General features: G+C 42.6%; 1 protein-coding gene across 4 annotated transcripts in view; it reads left to right on the forward strand.

Annotated features, from left to right (window-relative positions):
• Positions 1-22682, forward strand: part of LOC131127761 (tenascin) — an 85144-nt gene that overhangs the window by 36883 nt on the left and 25579 nt on the right. For all 4 annotated transcript variants that reach the window (XM_058069986.2, XM_058069983.2, XM_058069982.2 and 1 more), the window contains exons 3-8: positions 14691-15240; positions 16474-17694; positions 18175-18438; positions 18521-18636; positions 19846-19999; positions 22355-22624. In XM_058069986.2, the coding sequence (XP_057925969.2) occupies positions 14751-15240; positions 16474-17694; positions 18175-18438; positions 18521-18636; positions 19846-19999; positions 22355-22624 (2515 nt within the window). In that variant the 5' untranslated portion in view covers positions 14691-14750. The remainder of the gene's footprint in view (positions 1-14690; positions 15241-16473; positions 17695-18174; positions 18439-18520; positions 18637-19845; positions 20000-22354; positions 22625-22682) is intronic.

The following is a 22682-nucleotide window of genomic DNA, read 5'->3' on the forward strand; positions in this document are numbered from 1 at the left end:
TGGAAACTTCTAAAATTCTCTTCATATCTCAAAAAATGTATTTGATACGATTTAAAAAGGTCTTAAACTGCAACGTCAATTTTGTTGTGACATGTTTCGATTTAAGGAACCAGACCCTTCAGATTGGATCGATTTAGCCAGTTCCCGACAATGAAATATGTCTTAAATTGTATTCATCAAAGTCTTTAAAAAAAATCAGAAATTTGAATTGTTGAAGACTGCACAGAGACTGGCAAATATAGCAGTAATATCACGATATCAACAACACAAAATGATATTTGTGAAAATAAAAGGAACTGAAAAATATCCACCTTATCACGATGTGATGCTGATATTACTCTCAGCATTGATTTTATTTCATATTTGGATCCTCTCATTGTCTCATTTTGTTGTATGTGTAATAATCGTTATCTCACTTATCACAGTTAATTGGTTTCAGACCCAAGTGAATTTCCTCAAAGTAGGATTCCTTTTTAAGACTGATTATAGTTACAACATAGAAAACCTGTTTATAACCTTCTAAATATGTTTTTTCACCTTTACACTCATATTACCTGATATAGTAGACGTAATAAGAGACAATAAGACATATAAGAAATGAATAAGACTCATGCTCGCTGTAAATGTGATCAGGAAGTCGGGGGTTTAGAGTTGAGTTTTAGCTTAGCGTGGGTTAGTGATTAACCAAATTCTAAATTCTACTTAATTGGTTCCAGGCTTGACCATCATAAGTGAATTATCAGGATTCCTTATTTATAAATGGAATATGTCTGTACAGCATAGAAAACCCGCTCATGATTTTTATTGGGATTAGAGCCCTCTCGACATGAAATAACATCCCTATGCTCACCTTTACACTTTTGTTAGCAGAATAGTAGACATAATAAGACATGCACGACAAACTTGCAATAAAAGCCTGTTGTTCCGGCGATCAAGTCTGGTGCTTGTGCGTCTCACCCAACATTACAGTACCATTAGTGACACCTAGTGACCGGTGCAGATTATTACATATGATCACAACGTCTATGAATGCATCTTCTGAATGCCTTTTATTTGTATTTTATTTTTTTTATACATTTGTATGCTTGAAAATGATTGATTTTGGCAAAAAATATGTAAAATTTGCATATTTTTGATGGATATTAATTCACAAAATATTGTGATTTATTTAATTAATATATTTTTGAAAAATCATGCTAGAGTGACGCTGCAAAATTTTTTTTGTGCCAGATGTCCTTCCTGATGCTGTAATGGGAGTACTGGCCGTATCGCCCGCCCGCCCGCCCGCCCGCCCGTGTTAGCCACTTGCAGGTTTAAAATCGATTGATTGGAAGCTTTTTGTTGTGATATTTAGGCAAGCCAAATGTTTTCCTGGCTAGGAGAGATGTCCCCCTGCAGCTCCGAGGAGAGTTGAAGCCTGGAGAGCTAAATGTGTGCTCAGTGGGAGGAGAGCAAATGAAAATCTAAGCTTGGCTGCTGTGGAAGATGCCCACAGGATAGCACCGTGTGCGCTGCAGGGCGATTGTGCAGATCAGGCGTTACAAATCCACAAGAAGAGTTTCATTCAAGTTCACTGCGGGTTTTGTTGAATCTTATTGCGGTGAAACAGCGCTCGGGTGCATCTTTTTTTTGCTTTTTTTCTGCTTACATTGTGATGACCTCCGTCTACCATGTGTGATGTCCATTCATAGGTGGTCTTGCAGGATGTGAATAGCTGCCGTCAGCATGACGATGAGTGGGAAATAGGCCATTGTTTGGACAGCTGTTAGCGCCCGATGCCCGACAAAGCTCTTGATGAGGGCGGTTTTAACCCCACTTAGCTTCTCCACTGGCGATGGAGCACTAACAATAATTGTGGATATTCATGATGGCCCATGACTGGCAACACTCGGACTCCATATCAGAATATTTCATTCATCCTCAGACACAAAATAGGTTGGAATGAAAGTAAAGATTTGAATGATTGAATGTGAAAACGTACACATCTTTACCGCTGGATAAGAGGAAATGATGATGCTGCTTCAGTGACCTTTAGTGGTAGAGCAATGACACAAGTAGCGTTGGAAGAGCGACAGTATGTGCTAATATTGTTACGTTTTATGAAATAATTCATATCATATGCTCACTTGTTTGAAACATTTACCCATTTAAGTACTTCTGGTTTGAGTTGTCTTCTGTTTTCAGAAAAGTGCTTTGGTTGAGCTTTTAGCTGATGTTTTTGCAGTTGGGTGGATGTATACAATGTGTGTATTGTAACCACGCTGCCCCCTGTATGGGGGACGTCGGATTATTTAGAATGGCTGATAATTTGTTTTTTTGGAAGCACAGCTACCGCTTTTATTATTCACATACAAAAATTATACTTTTCATACTTTGTCGTCTGAAAACATTGTAGAATGTATTTTTGCGATCGTGCGATATAATTAAAATCGCCAAATTTATCGTGCAACTCTATGCCGAAACACTAACCAAATCCCGGAAGAAATCTTGTAAATCCAATGAATCCATTTCAGAAAGCCAAAACTGTTAGACTTGTGGCGTAACTGTGTTAGTCAGCAAAGAACTACAACTTCCAACAAGGATGTTTTGGGTTAAAAAACACAATTTAATTCATGCAGTGTATTAATAACACGAAAAGACGCGGGCCACTATCGTACATGGGCTCTACCGCCCATTCATAACATCAACCGGACTGGGGGGGGGGGGGGGTTAGCCGTTTGTCAAAAATTAACCTTTTTATGAGCGTATCAATCACCATTGGCTGGTGGTCTCGGAACGTAAACGTGGTTCTTCACTGATATTGTCTGTGGCCGATTAGACCTCCCCCCTTTAAGCATCCCAGATGGTTTTGAATGTTTCATTGATGTTTGTGTGCCAACTCAAACCAGTCTTGGACCATTGAGATTGAGAAAGGCTTTGTACTGGTCAGCCCACCATTGGGGGTAGCCACCAGATGAACACATGTTCGACTCTTCACTGTGACCTCACACATTGGAATGTATGAACCGTAGGGGTCTTGGAAAAGAACCGGGCTCCTTGGGATCATTCGCGTTGAAATAAATGGTTTTAAAAAAATGGGGGAAACCAATGAGGAGCCGACCTGGGGTAGCAGGTCATTAGGCTCATACAAGTGTGTGAATGCGTGACACTCCCAATCGGGACACGCAACACGCTTCAGGCTTTCATCGCAGACAAGGACTAACAGATGTCCCGACATCCCTGCCAAGTTCTCCGCTTCCCTTGGAGAGGAGAGAGAAATACTCCTTCTATCTCGTCTGAATGGGAGGAACCAGCCTCTTCACTTCCATGCCTGCAACATAAATTGATCATATTCAACACATACTGTTATTATGAATACATGAATCTATTCATCGCTACCGTTAATGCGGTATAAGTGGCTCAGTAGGATATTCAAACTCATGGCTTCTAAAATTGGATGGAATGTCAAATATCCAACATATAGTGTATATACTATTTATGGTGGTTATTTAACATTAAAGTAACCCATTGGCACTTCACGCTGCTAATTTGGTGGCTTCACTCCTTCATGGTTTTTCAAAAATATACGGTGGTCCAAAAGTATGGTTACATTTATTATTATTATTATATTATTTTCTATTATTTATACCTAAAACGTCTATGACCCTACTGAGAACAAGCGGCAAAGAAAATAGATGGACGGATTGTTAAGGTGAAACAGATAATGAAGCCACTCTAAGCCTAATTTTGACCCACCTTGTATATGAATTAATAAATCCTGCTGTTTTGTGATTGAATGCGTCCTTATTATTAGTTCAATTATAATTAGTTTGCATAAATGAAGCATTTTCAAGCATCCATTCATTCATTCATTCATTCATTTTCTATACCACTTATCCTCATTAAGGTCGCGGGGGTATGCTGGAGCCTATCCCAGCTGACTTGTGGCAAGAGGCAGGGCGCACGCTGGACTTGTCGCCATCCAATCATAGCATTATTAAGCATAAAAATGTCTAAATGAAGTAAAATTCATTCAAAAGACACATTCAAAGATGTTGTGATGATGGTTAGTGTGGTACACTTGGTGTCAGTAATGTTTCTGTAATGTTGGCTGAGACACACAAACACCAGACTTGATAGCCATAACAACAGGCTTTTATTGCAGGTTGTGCAATAAACTCACAACAGGCACAATAAGCCATAAGACGGGCTACTGTTGTTTTTATGTCTTATTAAGTCTACGATATTGCGTAATGCAGGGGTCTCAAACTCAATTTACCTGGGGGCCACTGGAGCTGAGGTCTGGGTGAGGTTGGGTCTGGGTGAGGTTGGGCCGCATCAGGGTTTAAAAAAAACAAAAAAATTTTTTTTATTTACAGTTTTATTCCAAATATTTTTTTTGTAGCCAGTGTCGTAAGCCTGTAGCTTCACCGCTAATCCAATGTTGGAGTTGTTTATCTTATTTATTGATTTGAACAAAACAAACTGCTTAGCAGCTGAAATAAAGCGCCTGGAGTTAGCTAACCCGAGCTAGCAGGTCCTCCCGGTAAGAAGCATCGGAACCGGCCTCCAGACTGTATCATGGTACAGGCGGGGCAAAATGGCGTCACTGGTGCTGTCATTTTTGGCATCCATATCTAACTCGCGTGGGACGCACTGACATAAAAAAAATAAAAAAATCAAGACGGGGGCCTCAAACTTTTTGAGACCCATGGCGTAATGGGAGTGTAAAGTTGACTATAGGGGTGTTATTTCACATCTAGTGTGCTCTAATAATGTTTAAAAACATATTTAGAGGGTTGGATTGTTCAAGATTTATGGTAGTTATGGCAACTAGTTAGGTAGTTATGGCTTTGTGAAAGCGGAGGAAGTGGGAGCGGATAGAAGAAAGACTTCCGCCATTCCAAGTCTGCAGACCAAACAGCAGGTGGATGTGTAAAGGCTGCACACAAGGCGGCCCAGCCTCCATGCCACCCAGGGGTTGGACTCATAAAGCAGCGTCCAACATGCTAAAAAGCGGATGAACAATGACTTGCATCCAACGTCTCCATCTGGGCGCAGCAAGAACGAAAGTAGAAGGCGGAGGCGCCGCAGGGTAAAAGCCATAAAGAATATTGATGGGCCTCACAACACGTCGCCGTCCGAGTAACAGTCCTGTTTGGATTGGAACAGGACCGAGTTCTGTTGCAGTTGACCCGGCCGGCGAGTGCCAACATCCTTTTTCTCCGTATCTTTGTGTCAAAGTGGAAAATTGGTTTTCCTTGAAGAGATTTTGGGATGCTATCAGTCAGAAATGTTGATCGGGGCGGTGAATCATTCCAGCAGCTCTGGAAGGTCTGATGTGGGCTCGGTCTTGGCAGTGACTCTCCACACAGTTTCTCCTGCACGGGGCGTCGAGGGCTTATCAGCGATGAACACGCCAACCCCCGCCACTCCGTCCTTATCTGTCATCACACCCGTCGGGTCAGAGCTGAGAGTGTAACCTCGGCTTCATGGGAAAAACTATTTTGTAGGTATCCTCTCTATCAAGTCCCATCGCTAATATATGCAGCATTTCCCCTGCCGTCATATGCCGAGACCGCCAGCGGAAATATGCCAATAACAGATATGGCAATAAAAATGTGTCTTTTTGACACCCCCGTCCCGTCCCGTCCCCAAAACCCAACTAGTAGCTTGATGTTGATATTCTTCTCCGACTTTGTATCAACATTTAAATAAATAAACGAATAAAACTATATTAGGAAAGCAGGAAGTGAACAAATGTAACAGTTACTGATTGTAAAAGATTTTTTAAAAATCAAGTTTAAAAAAAATTATATTAGGAAAGCAGGAAGTGAACAAATGTAACAGTTACTGATTGTAAAAGATTTAAAAAATGATTAAAAAAAAATTATATTAGGAAAGCAGGAAGTAAACAAATGTAACAGTTACTGATTGTAAAAGATTAAAAAAATTATTTAAAAAAATGATATTAGGAAAGCAGGAAGTGAACAAATGTAGCAGTTACTGATTGTAAAAGATTAAAAACAAGTTTAAAAAAATTATATTAGGAAAGCAGGAAGTGAACAAATGTAGCAGTTACTGATTGTAAAAGATAAAAAAAAAATTAAGTTTAAAAAAATTATATTAGGAAAGCAGGAAGTGAACAAATGTAACAGTTAGTGATTGTAAAAGTACCAGATGGAGGGGTAGGATTTAGTTACCGTGGTTAAGCGTTATTTTTGACAGCCCTAATAGCAACATATTCTTATTTATGTCTTAAACATCTAATTTTCTAGTGTCCACTAGTGCATAGTTGACTATAGGGGTGTTATTTTACATCTAGAAGGCTCTCATAATATTACAAAAGTGAACTTAGAAGATCATAAACAGGTTTTCTATACTCTAAATACAAAGATATTCCATTTATAAATGGGAATTCATTTATCCCGATTGGGTGTGGAACTACTGATCCATGATAAACAATTAGCATCTACAGTATGTTTTGGTGGAACTCCACGAATCCTTTGTGTCCAGGCTGTATCGTTTGAGGGAAACAGTCAACATTCTACTGTCACAATCAAACTAAATCCTGCATCCTTATCTTCCCTGTTCATTTCCTCCTGCAGAGACGTGGAGTCGTGTACCCTGACAATGCTTCACTTTGTCCGTTAGCACAGCAGTTATCTTTTTGTGCAGGTGTCAGGGATTTTTGTCGCTCAGTATGACCACATTTGTCTTTGGAGGCAGAAATGACGCGTGCCCTCCACAGTGTGCGATGATAACTTGTGAAAAAGCTTTTCTGAGAATCATCAATTCCAATGGAGAGGACGACTCAAGCGATGGTTCTCTTCCTGGAAAATCATTTCTGGGTTTGATTGCCATAACTCAAAGGTGCAGCGCTGGCCTCAGCAACTCGCTATCTCTCCAGCTTTGACCTTGGTGGAGAAGCAGTGTCAATATATAGATCAGGGGTCTCAAACTCAATTTACCTGGGGGCCACTGGAGCTAGGGTCTGGGCAAGGCTGGGCCGCATCAGGTCCCCCCCCCCAAAAAAAATGCATTTATTAAAAACAGAAAAATATACAAACTTTTTCAGTGCTTTGGTTCCAATTTTCTACAAGAAAAGCTCTGATAAAACATTCCACTGTCGTCAAATATCTTAATTTTTATTTTTCGGCACAACATAAGATGAAAAATAAATAAACAAATCAAGAATAAAGAAAATCAATCAGTCAGTAATAAATAAATAAATATAATAATAATAATAAAACGGCAAATAATAAAAACTTCAGAAAGCACATATAGTTGGTGGGTAGACAAATGATTTTTTTCAGATTAAAATGAACAAAGCATTATTAGAGCCCTGTAGACATGACAAAACACGACTATAGTCACATTTATACTCTTTTTATTTACAACATATTGCGCAACTGCAGGGTCTTGAGACACATGCTAACTCGCAAACTAGAGAGCTAGCGACCTAAACGGTAGCCTTCAAGTTATATCCTTTCAACTTAAATAGCCAAAAACGTACCACTTCCACACGGATAGGGAGGATAACTATTAACAGTTATTTAACCTTTAACATGAACATGAATCAAACGTAATAATTTTTTTCTGGGTACATGATACCATACAGCATCCATATCAAACTTGTGCTTAAACTTTCATATCAAGGCGGGGGCCTGAAACTAGTGTGGCCCGCAGGCCGCGTGTTTGAGACCCCTGGTTTAGAGGCACATGCTAACTCGCAAACTAGAGAGCTAGCGACCTAAACGGTAGCCTTCAAGTTATTAAATTATTAAGTTAAATAGCCAAAAACTTACCACTTCCACACGGATAGGGAGGATAACTATTAACAGTTATTTAACCTTTAACATGAACATGAATCAAACGTAATAATTTTTTCTGGGTACATGATACCATACAGCATCCATATCAAACTTGCGCGGGCCGCACTAACATTAAACTTTCATATCAAGGCAGGGGGCCTCAAACTAGTGTGCCAAATGTGGCCCGCGGGCCGCGATTTTGAGACCCCTGATATAGATGCTATACATTCATATAACCGGAAGAACATCGGCTAAAAGCTGAAGCAAACAGATTGTATAAAAACAAAAGACCCAAGCACTTCAATGGACTAATGTCCATCGTCACCACAAGCCGAGCCCCGCCCTTACCCAAACACAAGGTGTGGTCAGTCACTAAAATGATTCAGGTGTCTGTGACTGCAGGGTCTTTATCTGGCCTTCACTTTGTGACCACATTTGAAGGTGAAAGGGCTCCAGACAATAACCCCCCATTCAGTCATAACAATGACCCACATTCGGATCGGGTGCCATTGAAGCCAAGCTGCGTGTTTCCATGGCTGACCTACAAAACAAGGCGAGCTTGATAAATGCTTCAGAAATTCAAAGAAAGCATCGTACCAGACCTACTTGAAATACATCCTGGGAGTTGAGCTGCTCTTGTCATCATTGAATATTTAGAGTTTTTGACATGCCAAGTAGGTTGTGATGCTCCATTATTCAGTTTGTTTGTTGTTGAGACGGTCGCACAGACGCACAGATGCTCTGCTGTCAGGCGCCGCTTCAGCAAAACGACTTAACCCGTAAGAAACCGCAGCCATTTGTGCTTACAGGAAAATGATGGTACCACAGCCTGTGTTCACACTGCGGGGTATGACGCCCAATTGACGCCCAATTGACGCCCAATTGATGCCCAATTGACGCCCAATTGATGCCCAATTGATGCCCAATTGACGCCCAATTGATGCGCATGGCACAAAACCCAAGGTCATGTTATGGAGGCTGGAGGACAATGGCTATTGAAGTTCCTGCCAGAGTTCCTGGGGAACTTGCTGTTACGTCTGTTCTGAGGAGCGTGTTGGTGAGAAGTGGTGCACGGCAAAACACACCTTTAGATGTCGGATAGGTCGGATATACTCAACACAAACTTTGAGACTGCAGAAACATTTATCACCTTGGGGAACCATAAATTCAGGAAATAATTGTTGTTCTCCAAAAATAGGCTCCTTTTCCCGCAGAAAGCACATCTCATTCACCACTAAGTTGGTAATCATTTATAAATACGTGAAAATACAGGAAGAGCACATACATATGTACAGTACCCACAATGTCAACATGTTTATATCTTTGACTGCTCTTCAACCGCTGAGATTTTGCACCGTGTACAGCAGTCTTTGAACGCACCGTTGTTGTGTTTTCTCATGCAAAAATTAGTTTGGCTTCGGAAGTACTGAGTTCAACAGTCGATTCCGCCTCCCTCAAATTCCCGATTTGAGGCCACATGGTGTTCAAGTGGTTAGTATGTTGGCCACAAGCTCAGGATCAAGGTTCGAATCCCCGCTTGGGCATCTCTGTGTTGAGTTTGCATGTTTTCTCCGGGTACTCTGATAATTGGCGACTCCAAATTGTCCATAGGTATGAATGTGAGTGGATGCTTGTTTGTCTATATGTGCCCTGCCATTGGCAGCTGGGATAGGCTCCAGCATGCCCCCGCGACCCCTGGGGAGGATAAAATAGATGGATGGATTTACATGTGGATTTTATACATATATGTGAAAAAAATATTTTCCAACACTACCTTAACTCTCTTGAGCATGGATTTCACAATCACAGAGCTGCCAATCACTTCTGATCATTAATATCCACAATTATTGTTTGGGCTCCATCACCAGTTAAGCTTTGTTGGGCACATGGCGTTAATATTTAGTAAATAATACAGCTCTTGGTCCTCATTAGAAAGTGCAAATGAAACTGAATTGTGTAGGTGCCCCGTGTATCGACAGCAGAATGCCTGCAGAGCCGTAGCTTCTCCATTATTCATCTTCATAAGAACATCTCGCTGAATATATACGTATACTGTCCAGATCAATACATTCGTGAGCATGGAGTCCTGGCAAAGTCTGAGAGGAAACAAGAACATACTGTCCAAAATAATGACCTCTAGATCTATCCACATCCCATAGTAGCAACGTGTCGTACTCGGGGTTGCTCTGAGCAGACTTGAGGTGATAAGAAACGGCATCTTCCTGGTGTGGAGGCATATTCATAAAAATATGAATTAACAGCCTTCTACTTTCATCATTGCTGGTTACGGGATTTGCAAAGCTAAGTCTTGAACCGTCTGCTAAATTGTCACGATCGGGCTTCACCCCCTCGTGACAGATTTCTGAGTTTTCGTCTTTTTTCTCTGTTCCTCATTCGTGCCCTTATTTTGTATTCACTTGAGAGTTGTAAGGTTCGACCCCAGGATGCAGAGATGATGACCCTAATGCAGGTAAAAATGTATTCATTGTCGCTATGCAGCAGGATGGCGCACTAGCAGGACAAACTCAAACCAAAGACAATGAACCGACAACGAAGGGAGCACCTGAACTAAATAGCAATCACAAATTGAAAACAGGTGCGGGAGAAAATGGAAAGGAACGGAAAACAGAACAGAGCAGCAAAGGAAGTGAATACAAAATAAGGGCACGAACGAGGAACAGAGAGGAAAGACGAAAACTAAGAAAGCTGTCACGAGGGGGTGAAGCCCGATCGTGACACTAAAGAATCCAAATAAGTGTATAAAGAATTCCAACCATTTATGAAGCTAAAGATTCTGCATTTTCCAGGGATAGTCAGGTCATTTTGCCTTTGATACAAAGCTGAGTGGGGGTTTGACTACAAAGGAGCGTGAGGGATGGAGAAGTAAGCTTGATCTGACAAAAGTCGTATTTTATCAAACAATTGGGTGTCCAATGTTTTTACAGTTTACATCCAAAATCAGTCAAATGTTTTTCTCTTTTTCAACGTGTGAGTGAAGTAAGTATCAAAATCCCTTGACAAGGATATCACGTTGGTACTTAAACATCTCTTGGGATATGCTGGAAAATGGTCCTCCAAGGACAGGAAGGGTTATTGATGACGGTGAGAAGGATCATGAGAAAATTGATTTGGTAAGAGTACCTTCAGACCTTCTGAAACACATTCATGATGTTAACCAAGGTTCCAATGTAAATGAGAAATGATACATTTTTCCTTGATTGACGATTTGATTGTTGACAAAGGTGCAAAATTGTGTTTCATTGAGGACCATGCATGGGCTACCGACTGTCACCATGGAGAGTTGGGAGAGACCAACTTGTCCGTAAAAGAAAAATGGTCATGGTGTTGGAGGTCTTGGTAGAAGACACACTGGTGAACTTCAGCAGAGTAGTGTCAACATGTAGCGTAAATACCCGTCCATCCATCCATCCATCCATCCATCCATCCATCCATCTATCCATCATACCTGGGGTCGGGTTGAACAGGCAGCAGTCCAAGCAGAGAAGCCCAGGCTTTCCTCTGCTGGGATACTTGATCCATCCTCTTCCATGGTCCCAAGGTTTTCCATGGCCAGTTGAGATGCATAGTCTCTCCAGCCGGTCCTGGGTCTTCCTCAAGTCCTCAGGGAGGGAGGTGTCCAGGAGGCCAGATGATGATAACAGGAGAAACTCATTTTGGTCGCTTGTACCCGCAACCTTGTTCTTTCAGTCACCACTAAAAGGTCATGACCATAGGTGAGGGTAAGAACGCAGATCAACCAGTTAATTGAGGTACTTGAACTCCTCCACTTGGGTCAGGATCTCATTTCCAACTAGGAGATAACGCTAGACCCTCTTTTGGGTGGACTGGTATGGGTCGCCAGTCATTGGCGCTATGCCTCCTCTTCCTCCTCCTCTTCCTCCTCAACCATTTGTGTATAACATGGCAGTTTGCATGTGTTTTTATTCACATAACATTTAGCACATCAGACCCTTGATGGTTATTGTAGATGTGAAAATGAATGAAAATATAGCTGGAGCTCAAAACTATTTTCTCGATCTTTCCCAAGTCTGAGATGATCAGACTAAACAGTGTCACTATGCCTGCGTGTCTCCGTCATGTATGCCAACTATTGAGACGCAGAGAGGAATTTGGTGGCCCCCGGGGGTCCAGGTCTGGCAGCGTGCTACTTTATCACCATCCCTTCCTTCCCAGTCAGCGGATTTGGGGGAGATCCCATGGAAGGCCTCCACGCTGAGTTCATCTGTCAGCTTGCCGAGTCAGATGTCAGACATCCCTCGGCTTGTACCTGCTGAGTCTATACCCAGAAGATGATATAATATTTTTGTTGTTTCTCTAAGCTGCATTTCCATGTCGACTAACCTGACATTTGCACTGCTAACCACTGCTATTAAGTTAACGAGCGGCCACGCCCTGGGGTCTACCTTTTCTGATAACTTTGTTGGGAGTATTTTTTGAACAGCAAATGCAAAGGCCCAAGCTAAGACCCTTTAGACCAGGGGTCTCAAACATGCGGCCCGCGGGCCAAATGTGGCCCGCAGGACACTAATTTGAGGCCCCCACCTTGATATGAAAGTTTAATGTTAGTGCGGCCCGCGCAAGTTTGATATGGATGCTGTATGGAATCATGTACCCAGAAAAAATGATTACGTTTGATTAATGTTCATGTTAAAGGTTAAATAACTGTTAATAGTTATCCTCCCTATCCGTGTGGAAGTGGTAAGTTTTTGGCTATTTAAGTTTAAAGGAAATAACTTGAAGGCTACTGTTTAGGTCGCTAGCTCTCTAGTTTGCGAGTTAGCATGTGTCTCAAGACCCTGCAGTTGCGCAATATGTTGTAAATAAAAAGAGTATAAATGTGACTATAGTCGTGTTTTGTCATGTCTACAGGGCTCTAATAATGCTTTGTTCATTTTAATCTGAAAAAAATCATTTGTCTACCCACCAACTATATGTGCTTTCTTAAGTTTTTATTATTATTATTATATTTATTTATTACTGATTGATTGATTTTCTCTATTTATTTATTTGTTTATTTATTTTTCATCTTATTTTGTGTAGAAAAATAAAAAGTAAGATATTTGAGAACAGTGGAATGTTTTATCAGAGCTTTTATTGTAGAAAATTGGAACCAAAGCAAAGTTTTTAAAACATTTTTGTTTTTAATAAATGCATTTGGTTTTTTTTTGGAAAACCTGATGCGGCCCAGTCTCACCCAGACCCGAGCTCCAGTGGCCCCCAAGTAAATTGAGTTTGAGACCCCTGCTTTAGACAAATGATCCTTTTAAAAACACCCCTGCCCCGGTACTGGGGGCTGCTAGCTTTTGTCTGTGTTTCTATGGTAATTTCTCAATACTAATCAGGGCCAATCTACCAAATTGGTGGAATGATCATGACTGCAAAACAACATCAAATGGAGCCAAAGACAGTTGGAAGTGACACATTTTTGATGAAGAAGATGAGAAACACTACTGAATTGTGGAAATAACTCATAGCAAAACACTAAGGGGGTGTGCGTGTTGATTTCACCGCAGTCAGTCAGACAGCGACATATGTCATGAATATTCCCACAGAAGAAAACACTAATGTAGCAAACCTAGCAACATTAGAAAGTTAACCTTCCAGCGTTACAAGTATTCCTCTACCACTGAACGAGCATCTTCATTTGCGCTTATCCGGTAGTACAGATATTTACATATTCACATCTACTGCATCATAAGCAGCAAAGTCATACCAACATCATCCGTGTGTACCTTGTACATGCACACTCAAATATCACGTACTTTGTCCCTTTTCCAGCAAAATGGCCCATGGTGTAAGTGCTTAGGTCTTAGGTGCTCAGGGTTTCAGTAAAAGGTAATAAGAGTCATGTTACAGAACTAAAAGCAACCCCGGCGGTTGCCGGGAAGGCAGGTTGGGAATGCTGACCTGCCGTTTTCCAGGTAGCATTGACGTTGGAGACTGGTGTGCTTTACAGGCACCCCGCAGACCGGTCTTATAAGAGGATGCAGGTGTTGCAGGGCCCTAAAAGACTTCTTGTCCTAACATGGTAACCATTCATGCATTCATTGGGCCTTCAATGTGAAAAGAATGTCCCATAAAAGGGAGGGAAAATTTTGCCTGTAGCATTTTTAGCAAAGTGAATGGATGGATGGACAGTTGGATAGACATGAAATATTTGGAGCAAATACATACCAGTTATTGTTTTTAGTAAGTTATATGAGAACCAAACAAAACAAAATTAGATTGGGGAAAAAGTCATAATATTATGGGATAAGTCAAAATATTATCCGAATAATCCGCAAAAAAACCAGCAGAAATGGAAAAAAAGAGCAAAGAGCGAAATTCATGCTAATAAAACACTTTTCACCTATTTCACCAAGAAATACTTTGGATGGAGCTCCAAAGCAAGGGGGATTGAGTCTTATCTTAGATTTCTTCCATTCATCAGTGATTGCACCAATCTTCTTCTTGATGGTCTTATAGTCCAGTCCAGTCTCGTGCAGGTCTACACTCTTGATGGCCGTGTAGTCAATTACAGTCTTGCCTAGGTCTACAATTTTGTTGATGGTTTTATAGTCATGCAGTCCATTCTAGTGTTGCGCAAGTCTATTGTCTTACCAATTGTTGCACCAATAGTGCACTCTCTTTGGCAGCTCTTTGGTCTTTCCCATGGTGGTGGAGAATGTTTGTGTGACGGGTGTCGTTTATCCACATAATAAGTTGAGATTAGGAGTACTTTCCCAACATAAAAATCTGTCCATGGGGTCAGAATGCTTGTCTGTTGGTAAGGAATCCAATACTCCAATACTCGGGGATAAAGTATTCCGTTACATCCACGCAGTAGTTTGTTTTGTTTCTGAATTGTTCTCATGTCTTTCTTTTCTTTCATCTAAGGTCTCAAAAGAAGAAGTATACCGTTGTAGACTCCTCTGTTGGTGCAAGCGAAAGGCCGTCATGGGGATGAATGGTCTCCTCTTTGGCTGTGCAATTGTGGCCGTGGTCCTCCAGCCCTCCGCCACCGGCCTGGTCAAGAGGGTCATCAGGCATCGCAGAGATAATCTAATGGCGAAGAAGAATCAAGAGAACCTCACCCTCCCAAACCCGGACCAGCCAGTTGTGTTCAACCACGTCTACAACATCAACGTTCCCACGACATCCCTCTGCTCTGTGGACCTTGAGTCACCCGGTGGCACCGACCCCAAGCACGGGAACCAAAGTCCGCTCGATATGCAGAACAGCGAGCACATGGAGCACACGGTGGACGGCGACAACCAGATCGTCTTCACCCACCGCATTAACATCCCCAAGCAGGCGTGTGGCTGCAACAACCCGCTGCCTGACCTAAAGGACATCCTGAACCGGCTGGAGATGCTGGAGTCAGAACTTTCTAGCCTGAGAGAGCAATGTGGCGGTGGTGCCGGTTGCTGTGGCGCTCAAGTTGCTGGTAGGTTAACGTCACATGCTGTTTGACTATATATAGTATATACGTATATATAGCTCTGATTTCTTATTTGGAAATGTCACCCAGTAAGATTCTGTGCATTTCAGCTAGGGGACCAGGGTTCAATTCCACCCTCGGCCATCTCTGTGTGGAGTTTGCATGTTCTCCCCGTGCATGCGTGGGTAGTTAAGCAAAACAAGCGGAACTTTTACTTTTTAGACACACAAGCTTAACTTTCAATTTCTTAAAGGCCATGGCAACTGCTATATAACTGCTATATATACAGTATATGTACATATAGACTCTTATACATTCATTCATGTTTAAAATACTAGAAAAACAGGAAAGAAAGGCAAAAAACAGTATGATTGACAGGTATGATTTAAAGCAGGGGTCTCAAACTCAATTTACTTGGGGGCCACTGGAGCTCGGGTCTGGGTGAGACTGGGCCGCATCAGGTTTAAAAAAAAAAAAGCACAAAAACGCATTTATTAAAAACTAAAAATTTTTTTAAACTTCGCTTTGGTTCCAATTTTCTACAATAAAAGCTCTGATAAAACATTCCACTGTTCTCAAATATCTTACTTTTTATTTTTCTACACAAAATAAGATGAAAAATAAATAAACAAATCAAGAATAAAGAAAATCAATCAATCAGTAATAAATAAATAAATATAATAATAATAAAAACTTAAGAAAGCACATATAGTTGGTGGGTAGACAAATGATATTTTTCAGATTAAAATGAACAAAGCATTATTAGAGCCCTGTAGACATGACAAAACACGACTATAGTCACATTTATACTCTTTTTATTTACAACATATTGCGCAACTGCAGGGTCTTGAGACACATGCTAACTCGCTAACTAGAGAGCTAGCGACCTAAACGGTAGCCTCCAAGTTATTTCCTTTCAACTTAAATAGCCAAAATCTTACCACTTCCACACGGATAGGGAGGATAACTATTAACAGTTATTTAACCTTTAACATGAACATGAATCAAACGTAATAATTTTTTCTGGGTACATGATACCATACAGCATCCATATCAAACTAACATTAAACTTTCATATCAAGGCGGGGGCCTCAAACTAGTGTCCTGCGGGCCACATAGGCTGTGCTTGAGACCCCTGGTTTAAAGTGTTGGCTTCTTAGGATGTGTGTACAACTGCAGTACTGGTACTTTGTTTCTGAATAGTTTGAACGCTTCCTATTCCTCCCATCCATCTTCCAGGGGAAGTGGCCACCAAGCCCTACTGTAACGGCCGTGGGAACTGGAGTGCCGACACTTGCAGCTGCATATGCGAGCCGGGGTGGAAAGGCCCCAACTGCACGGACCCCGAGTGCCCCAACGAGTGCCAGGACCAAGGCCGCTGCGTGGATGGAAAATGCCAATGCTTCGAGGGCTTCGGTGGCGACGACTGCAGCGCCGAGCTGTGCCTGATGGACTGCGGCGACTACGGCCATTGCGTTGAAGGGTCCTGCGTGTGCGAGGAGGGCTTCGCCGGGGAGGACTGCTCTCAAACCAACTGCCTCAACAACTGTCTCAGTCGCGGACGTTGTATCGACGAGGAGTGCATCTGCGACGAGCCGTGGACGGGCTTTGACTGCTCGGAGCTCATCTGCCCCAACGACTGCTACGACCGGGGGCGCTGCGTTAACGGCACATGCTTCTGCGATGACGGCTTCAGCGGAGAAGACTGCGGTGAGCTCACCTGTCCCGCCAACTGCAACAACGCCGGCGTGTGCGTGAACGGACTCTGCGTCTGCCAGACTGGCTACAGCGGCGAGGATTGCTCCAAGCTCACCTGTCCCCAGAACTGCAACGAGCGAGGCCATTGCTTCAACGGGAAGTGTATCTGTGACCCAGGGTTCGAGGGCGAGGACTGCTCCATCCTGTCGTGCCCTGAAAACTGCAGCGACAAAGGCCAATGCGTCAACGGAGAATGCGTGTGTGAGGAAGGATACCAAGGCGAGGACTGCAGCGAGCGGTCCTGCCCCAACAACTGCTTAGATCGCGGACCCTGCGTCAACGGCCAGTGCCGATGCGATAAAGGCTTCACCGGCGACGACTGCGGCGTCAGGACCTGTCCTAAAGACTGCATGGAACGTGGCGAGTGCGTGGACGGCACGTGCGTGTGCTTCGTTGGCTTCACGGGTAAAGACTGTGGCGAGCTGACGTGCCCCAATGACTGCCTGGGACGGGGTCACTGCGTGGACGGCCAATGTGTTTGCCACAAGGGTTTCGCTGGCGAAGACTGCAGTGAGAAGACGTGTCCTAAGAACTGTCTGGACAGAGGTTACTGCAATGATGGCAGCTGTGTGTGCTACGAGGGCTTCACCGGGCCAGACTGCTCCATCCTGACCTGCCCCGGGGACTGCCAGGACCAGGGACGCTGTGAAAACGGGATGTGTGTCTGCGATGAGGGTTTCGTTGGTGAAGACTGCTCCCAGGGTAAGCTGACATCAGCTAAAAGAGGACTTATGATTCTGAGAATATACGATGAAACATTTAATGTCATTGTAGTCAAGACATACAATGAAGTAAGAGCAAGAGTATAAAATACCATTTGAAGACAAGACCTACAAAACCTGAATCCAGACGTGCCCTGCAGGAGGCATCCTGACCCAATGCCCGAGCCACCTTGGCTGGCTCCCCTCAATGTGGAGCAGCAGTGGCTCCATGCCAGGAGGAAACTCATTTTGGCGACTTGTACTCGCCATCTTGTCCTTTTGATCTCTACCTAAAGATCATAACCATAGGCGAGGGTAGGAACGTAGGAACGACCACAAAGGACCAATGCAGACTTACAGAGTACTCCTCATCCTGGAGCAGGCTCTTATCCCCTGACATAATACCCAAGAAACATTTTTGACCTTTAAAAGACCTTGATCCTTGCTCTGTTTAGCACTGACCTTCTGCCTCTGTCAACAGTCTCACCTCCAAAGGACCTAACAGTAGAAGAAGTCACCCCTGAGACAGTGGACCTGTCTTGGCAGAATGAGATGCTTGTGACGGAGTACCTCATAAGCTACATTCCCACGGCCCCTGGAGGTCTGGAACTGGAGGAGCGGGTACCCGGGGACCAGAAGAAGGCCACGATTCGGGAGTTGGAGCCTGGCATCGAGTACTTGATCAACGTTTATGCTATTCTCAACGACAAGAGAAGCATTCCTGTTAGCGCCAGGGTGGCAACACGTATGGCAGTTCCACTTCCTGTGCTCTAATGGCCACCGAGTGATGTGCATTGTTGTAAGATGGTTGTTTCTCATCACCTCAGATCTTCCTGAGCCTGAAGGACTGAAGTTCAAGGCAGTGAGGGAGACATCTGTGGAGGTACAGTGGGACCCGCTGGACATCCCCTTTGATGGCTGGAATCTCATCTTTAGAAATACTGTAAGTGTTGACAATAGTTTCATGAATTATATCCCAGTTGTATATTTTTTGGAACAGTCCACTCCTAAATTCAATCTGCTATGTTTGAAATGTTTAATGTTTGGTGTAGGATTGGGCTACGTAATGCAGAGACAGATGAAGAATTGGCAAAATACAGTTTATAATGAACAACGTACATGGAGGGCAGGCACAGGCAATATCACAAAAGTAAGGTACACACAGTGTATGGGAAGAAAAAAAGACAAGAAAACGCCAGGAAATAACTAGAAATGAAAAACAACCCAAAAAAAAAAAAAAAAAGACCAGGGGTCTCAAACACATGGCCCGCGGGCCAGATGTGGCCCGCAGGACACTAGTTTGAGGCCCCCGCCTTGATATGAAAGTTTAATGTTAAAGTTTGATATGGATGCTGTATGGTATCATGTACCCAGAAAAAATGATTACGTTTGATTCATGTTCATGTTAAAGGTTAAATAACTGTTAATAGTTATCCTCCCTATCCATGTGGAAGTGGTAAGTTTTTGGCTATTTAAGTTTAAAGGAAATAACTTGAAGGCTACCGTTTAGGTCGCTAGCTCTCTAGTTTGCGAGTTAGCATGTGTCTCAAGACCCTGCAGTTGCGCAATATGTTGTAAATAAAAAGAGTATAAATGTGACTATAGTCGTGTTTTGTCATGTCTACAGGGCTCTAATAATGCTTTGTTCATTTTAATCTGAAAAAAATCATTTGTCTACCCACCAACTATATGTGCTTTCTTAACTTTTTATTATTATTATTATATTTATTTATTACTGATTGATTTTCTTTATTCTTGATTTGTTTATTTATTTTTATTTAAATGCGTTTTTTTTTTTTTGGGGAAAACCTGATGCGGCCCAGTCTCACCCAGACCCTAGCTCCAGTGGCCCCCAAGTAAATTGAGTTTGAGACCCCTGCACTAGACCATAATAGCCACTGTAAGAGAAACAATCTGGCATATTCTGTGCCTTTGAACACCACCAGTGTTTGGGAAGGTAGAGAGAGCACAAAAATGACCGTTTGGAGGGAAACAATATAAAATAAAAGTTTGCTATTTCATCTTCCAGTACTAAAGAACACAAAATGCTTGATGTCCCCAGTTGTGCTTCTTTTAACATCCTCTATTACCCAATAATATACGGCCAACTGTCTTTAAACATTTAATGACCAGAGTTTTTTGGTGCTACCAGAAAGAGGAGGATGGTGAGATTCTAAACTCCCTCGGCCGTCCAGACACCACGTTTGAACAGTCTGGCCTGGGGCCCGGCCAAGAGTACGAAGTCAAACTGGAGGTAGTGAAGAACAAGACGCGTGGACCTCCTGCCTCCAAGAGTGTTGTCACAAGTGAGTGTGAATATTCTTTGTCCATTTGTGTAAAAACACGATTTAATGAAATAACTATTTGCTCTTTACCAACCAACAAACATTCTCACCCACACACATCAGTATTTATTTTAGTCGACGCTCGCTTTGGTTAATTGGGCAAGACCAAAGAGCTGCGACGAGAGGCTGTGTAACCTAGAATCTGCGGTGAAGACACAGAACATAGGTTGTGGATGGGAACTTCTAGCTTGGCAATGGCCGCCATTGTCCAGATTTAGGACCATTTTCTCTCCTTGGTGAGGGAATCCTGGGCTTCTTCTGCCCCCTCGACCTGACCTTGAATAAACGGAAGAAGATGGATGAATATATGCTGGTGCATCAGCACAACTCAGATTAGGAAGTTAAAGGTTCTGTGCGTCACTTAGACACTCTTAGCATGACGAGGGCTAAATGTCTAAAGTGAGACCCTCTGCTTCTGCCATGTTTCCAAAGTACCAGTCAGTCTTTCAGTCAGGCTCCGAGGGATGGCTTCACCCCCCGGCTGAGAGAATAGTCTGGTGATATCCAGAAGACACATTGGCGGCCTCCTCCAGAGAAATCTCTGCTTAGCGCAAATGGGGATTATCAGTCCTGCACAGAGGGACGTCTTCCCTAAAGTCGCTTGCGTGTGACGAATGCATTCAAGCTTGGGTGAAATGGTGTCCTTCATGGGGTTTTGATCTGTAAATGGTCTGAATGACCTCATAAATACATCAAATATTGTCATACAGTATATTGCAGCACTTTCATTGCTGAAACGAACGTATGAGCTTCTGGTCTGTGGATGGGTTTTACTGTCGTGTGTATCCTACTGAATCTGCAATGTCACGTACAGCGGTTAAGCCTGGGGTGTTCAAAGTGTGGCAGAGGGTACTTTTGTTGCCACAGTTCATTTTTTTATAGGCCTGCATCATATTCTACAGATCAAATGAACCACAGTCCTCAGTAGGACATTAACTGGTCCAAGTCTCCCAGAAATCATATTCGATATTGGAATCATATTTGATTCCTGACTGCAAATCAATTTCCTTTTGAGGTTAGTACCTACTACCTAATTAAATGGTGGTCTGACAAAATGGTTCAGTTTCATGGTTGTGTGCTTTAACTTAGTTAGAGCTTCCGTTTCAGTGGTGTTAAGGGGATTTTGTTTAGTATTTTCAATAAACCAATTACCGTATAATATCTACCCATCTGTCCATTTTTGTTATTTTGTTGAAAAAGCATAGACTCAGATGATGTGAACCTCACCATTACTCACTAGTGCTTAGTTCTGCCGACATCAAAGAATGAACTGCTTTTTGTAAAGAAGGATCAACTTCAACAAGTCAAGTTTGTTGTGTTGCGTTTGCTGAATTTTCAATAGGATACATGATTTGCTGAGGTTTTGGGCGTATTTTCCAAAAAGGCAATTTAGTTGCTGCAATAAAAATCAAATACAGTAAAGTCTCGTTATATCGATATTCTCGGGAGTCGGAAAAAATATCGATATAACCGGACTATCCATATATCCAATCCTGCGCCGAACTGCATTAAAAGTGGGCAATAATGCACTCGAGCAGCTTAAATCAATCTTTGCTTAAGGATTTCAATACCAAAAAAGAACACGGCGAACGGCACCGATTCCCGCACTTCCTGGTTCACAGGTCATGCTCAACCCGTCCCACATAGCTGGCCAAACACATGCCTGTATAGAATCTATACACACGAGAGAAACCACGAACGCAATTGGTTCTTCTGTTGCAGGCATGTGTTTGGCCAGCTATGTGGGGCGGGTTGAGCACGACCTGTGAACCAGGAAGTGCGGGAATCGGTGTGTGTGCTGTGCTCTGGTGGTGGAAGTGTGAAAAATAAAGTTGACTGGAAGCAGCCGTTTGCCGTGTTCTTTTTTGGTATTGAAATCCTTAAGCAAAGATTGATTTAAGCTGCTTTTGTATCGATATAAGCAGACCAAATTGGCTGGCGGGAGATGAAAAGGGCATCGTAGTAACCGGATTATCATAATAACCGGGTATCGTATTAACTGAACTAATTATATCATAAAAGACTAGAAATTTGCCGGGAAATGAAAATAGTATCGTAATAAGTAGTAATTCATTATAACCGATATCGATATAACGAGACTTTACTGTAAATATAGAAGTAAAAAAAAACTATCATGATAATTTCAAGGGATCTCAATGGCCACTTCATAGTGTCCAATGCTGCACAATAGCAAGTTTCTTTTATTAAAATAAATCTCAAGATATGTTCTGATTCTGCAGCTTCATCCCTCGACCACGCCTATTCTGCTGTGGCTGTTTTTTCTTTCACACATTCATTCATACCTCCCTCCTGTAGGAATTGACGCCCCCAGCCAGGTGAATATACGTGACGTAACGGACACAACAGCACTGGTGACCTGGTTCCACCCCGTGGCCCATGTGGATGGACTTAGCATATCTTATGGGCCCGCCTCCAACCCTGCTGATCGCAGGGCGGTAGAGCTTTCCTACGCCGACACGCAATACCACCTTGGAGGCCTCACCCCAGACACTCGGTATGAGGTGTCTCTGACAGCCCACAGGGGGGACCGGACCAGCGTTCCCGTCTACGAGTCATTGCTCACAGGTAAGGAGCTTGCAAAGTGAATTTTAGAGTGAAAATGAATCTGACTATTCAATATATT

Source organism: Doryrhamphus excisus, linkage group LG3, assembly GCF_037039965.1.
Source record: "Doryrhamphus excisus strain RoL-2023G ecotype Guam linkage group LG3, RoL_Dexc_Guam_v1.1, whole genome shotgun sequence".
NCBI classification, from domain to species: Eukaryota; Metazoa; Chordata; class Actinopteri; order Syngnathiformes; family Syngnathidae; genus Doryrhamphus; species Doryrhamphus excisus.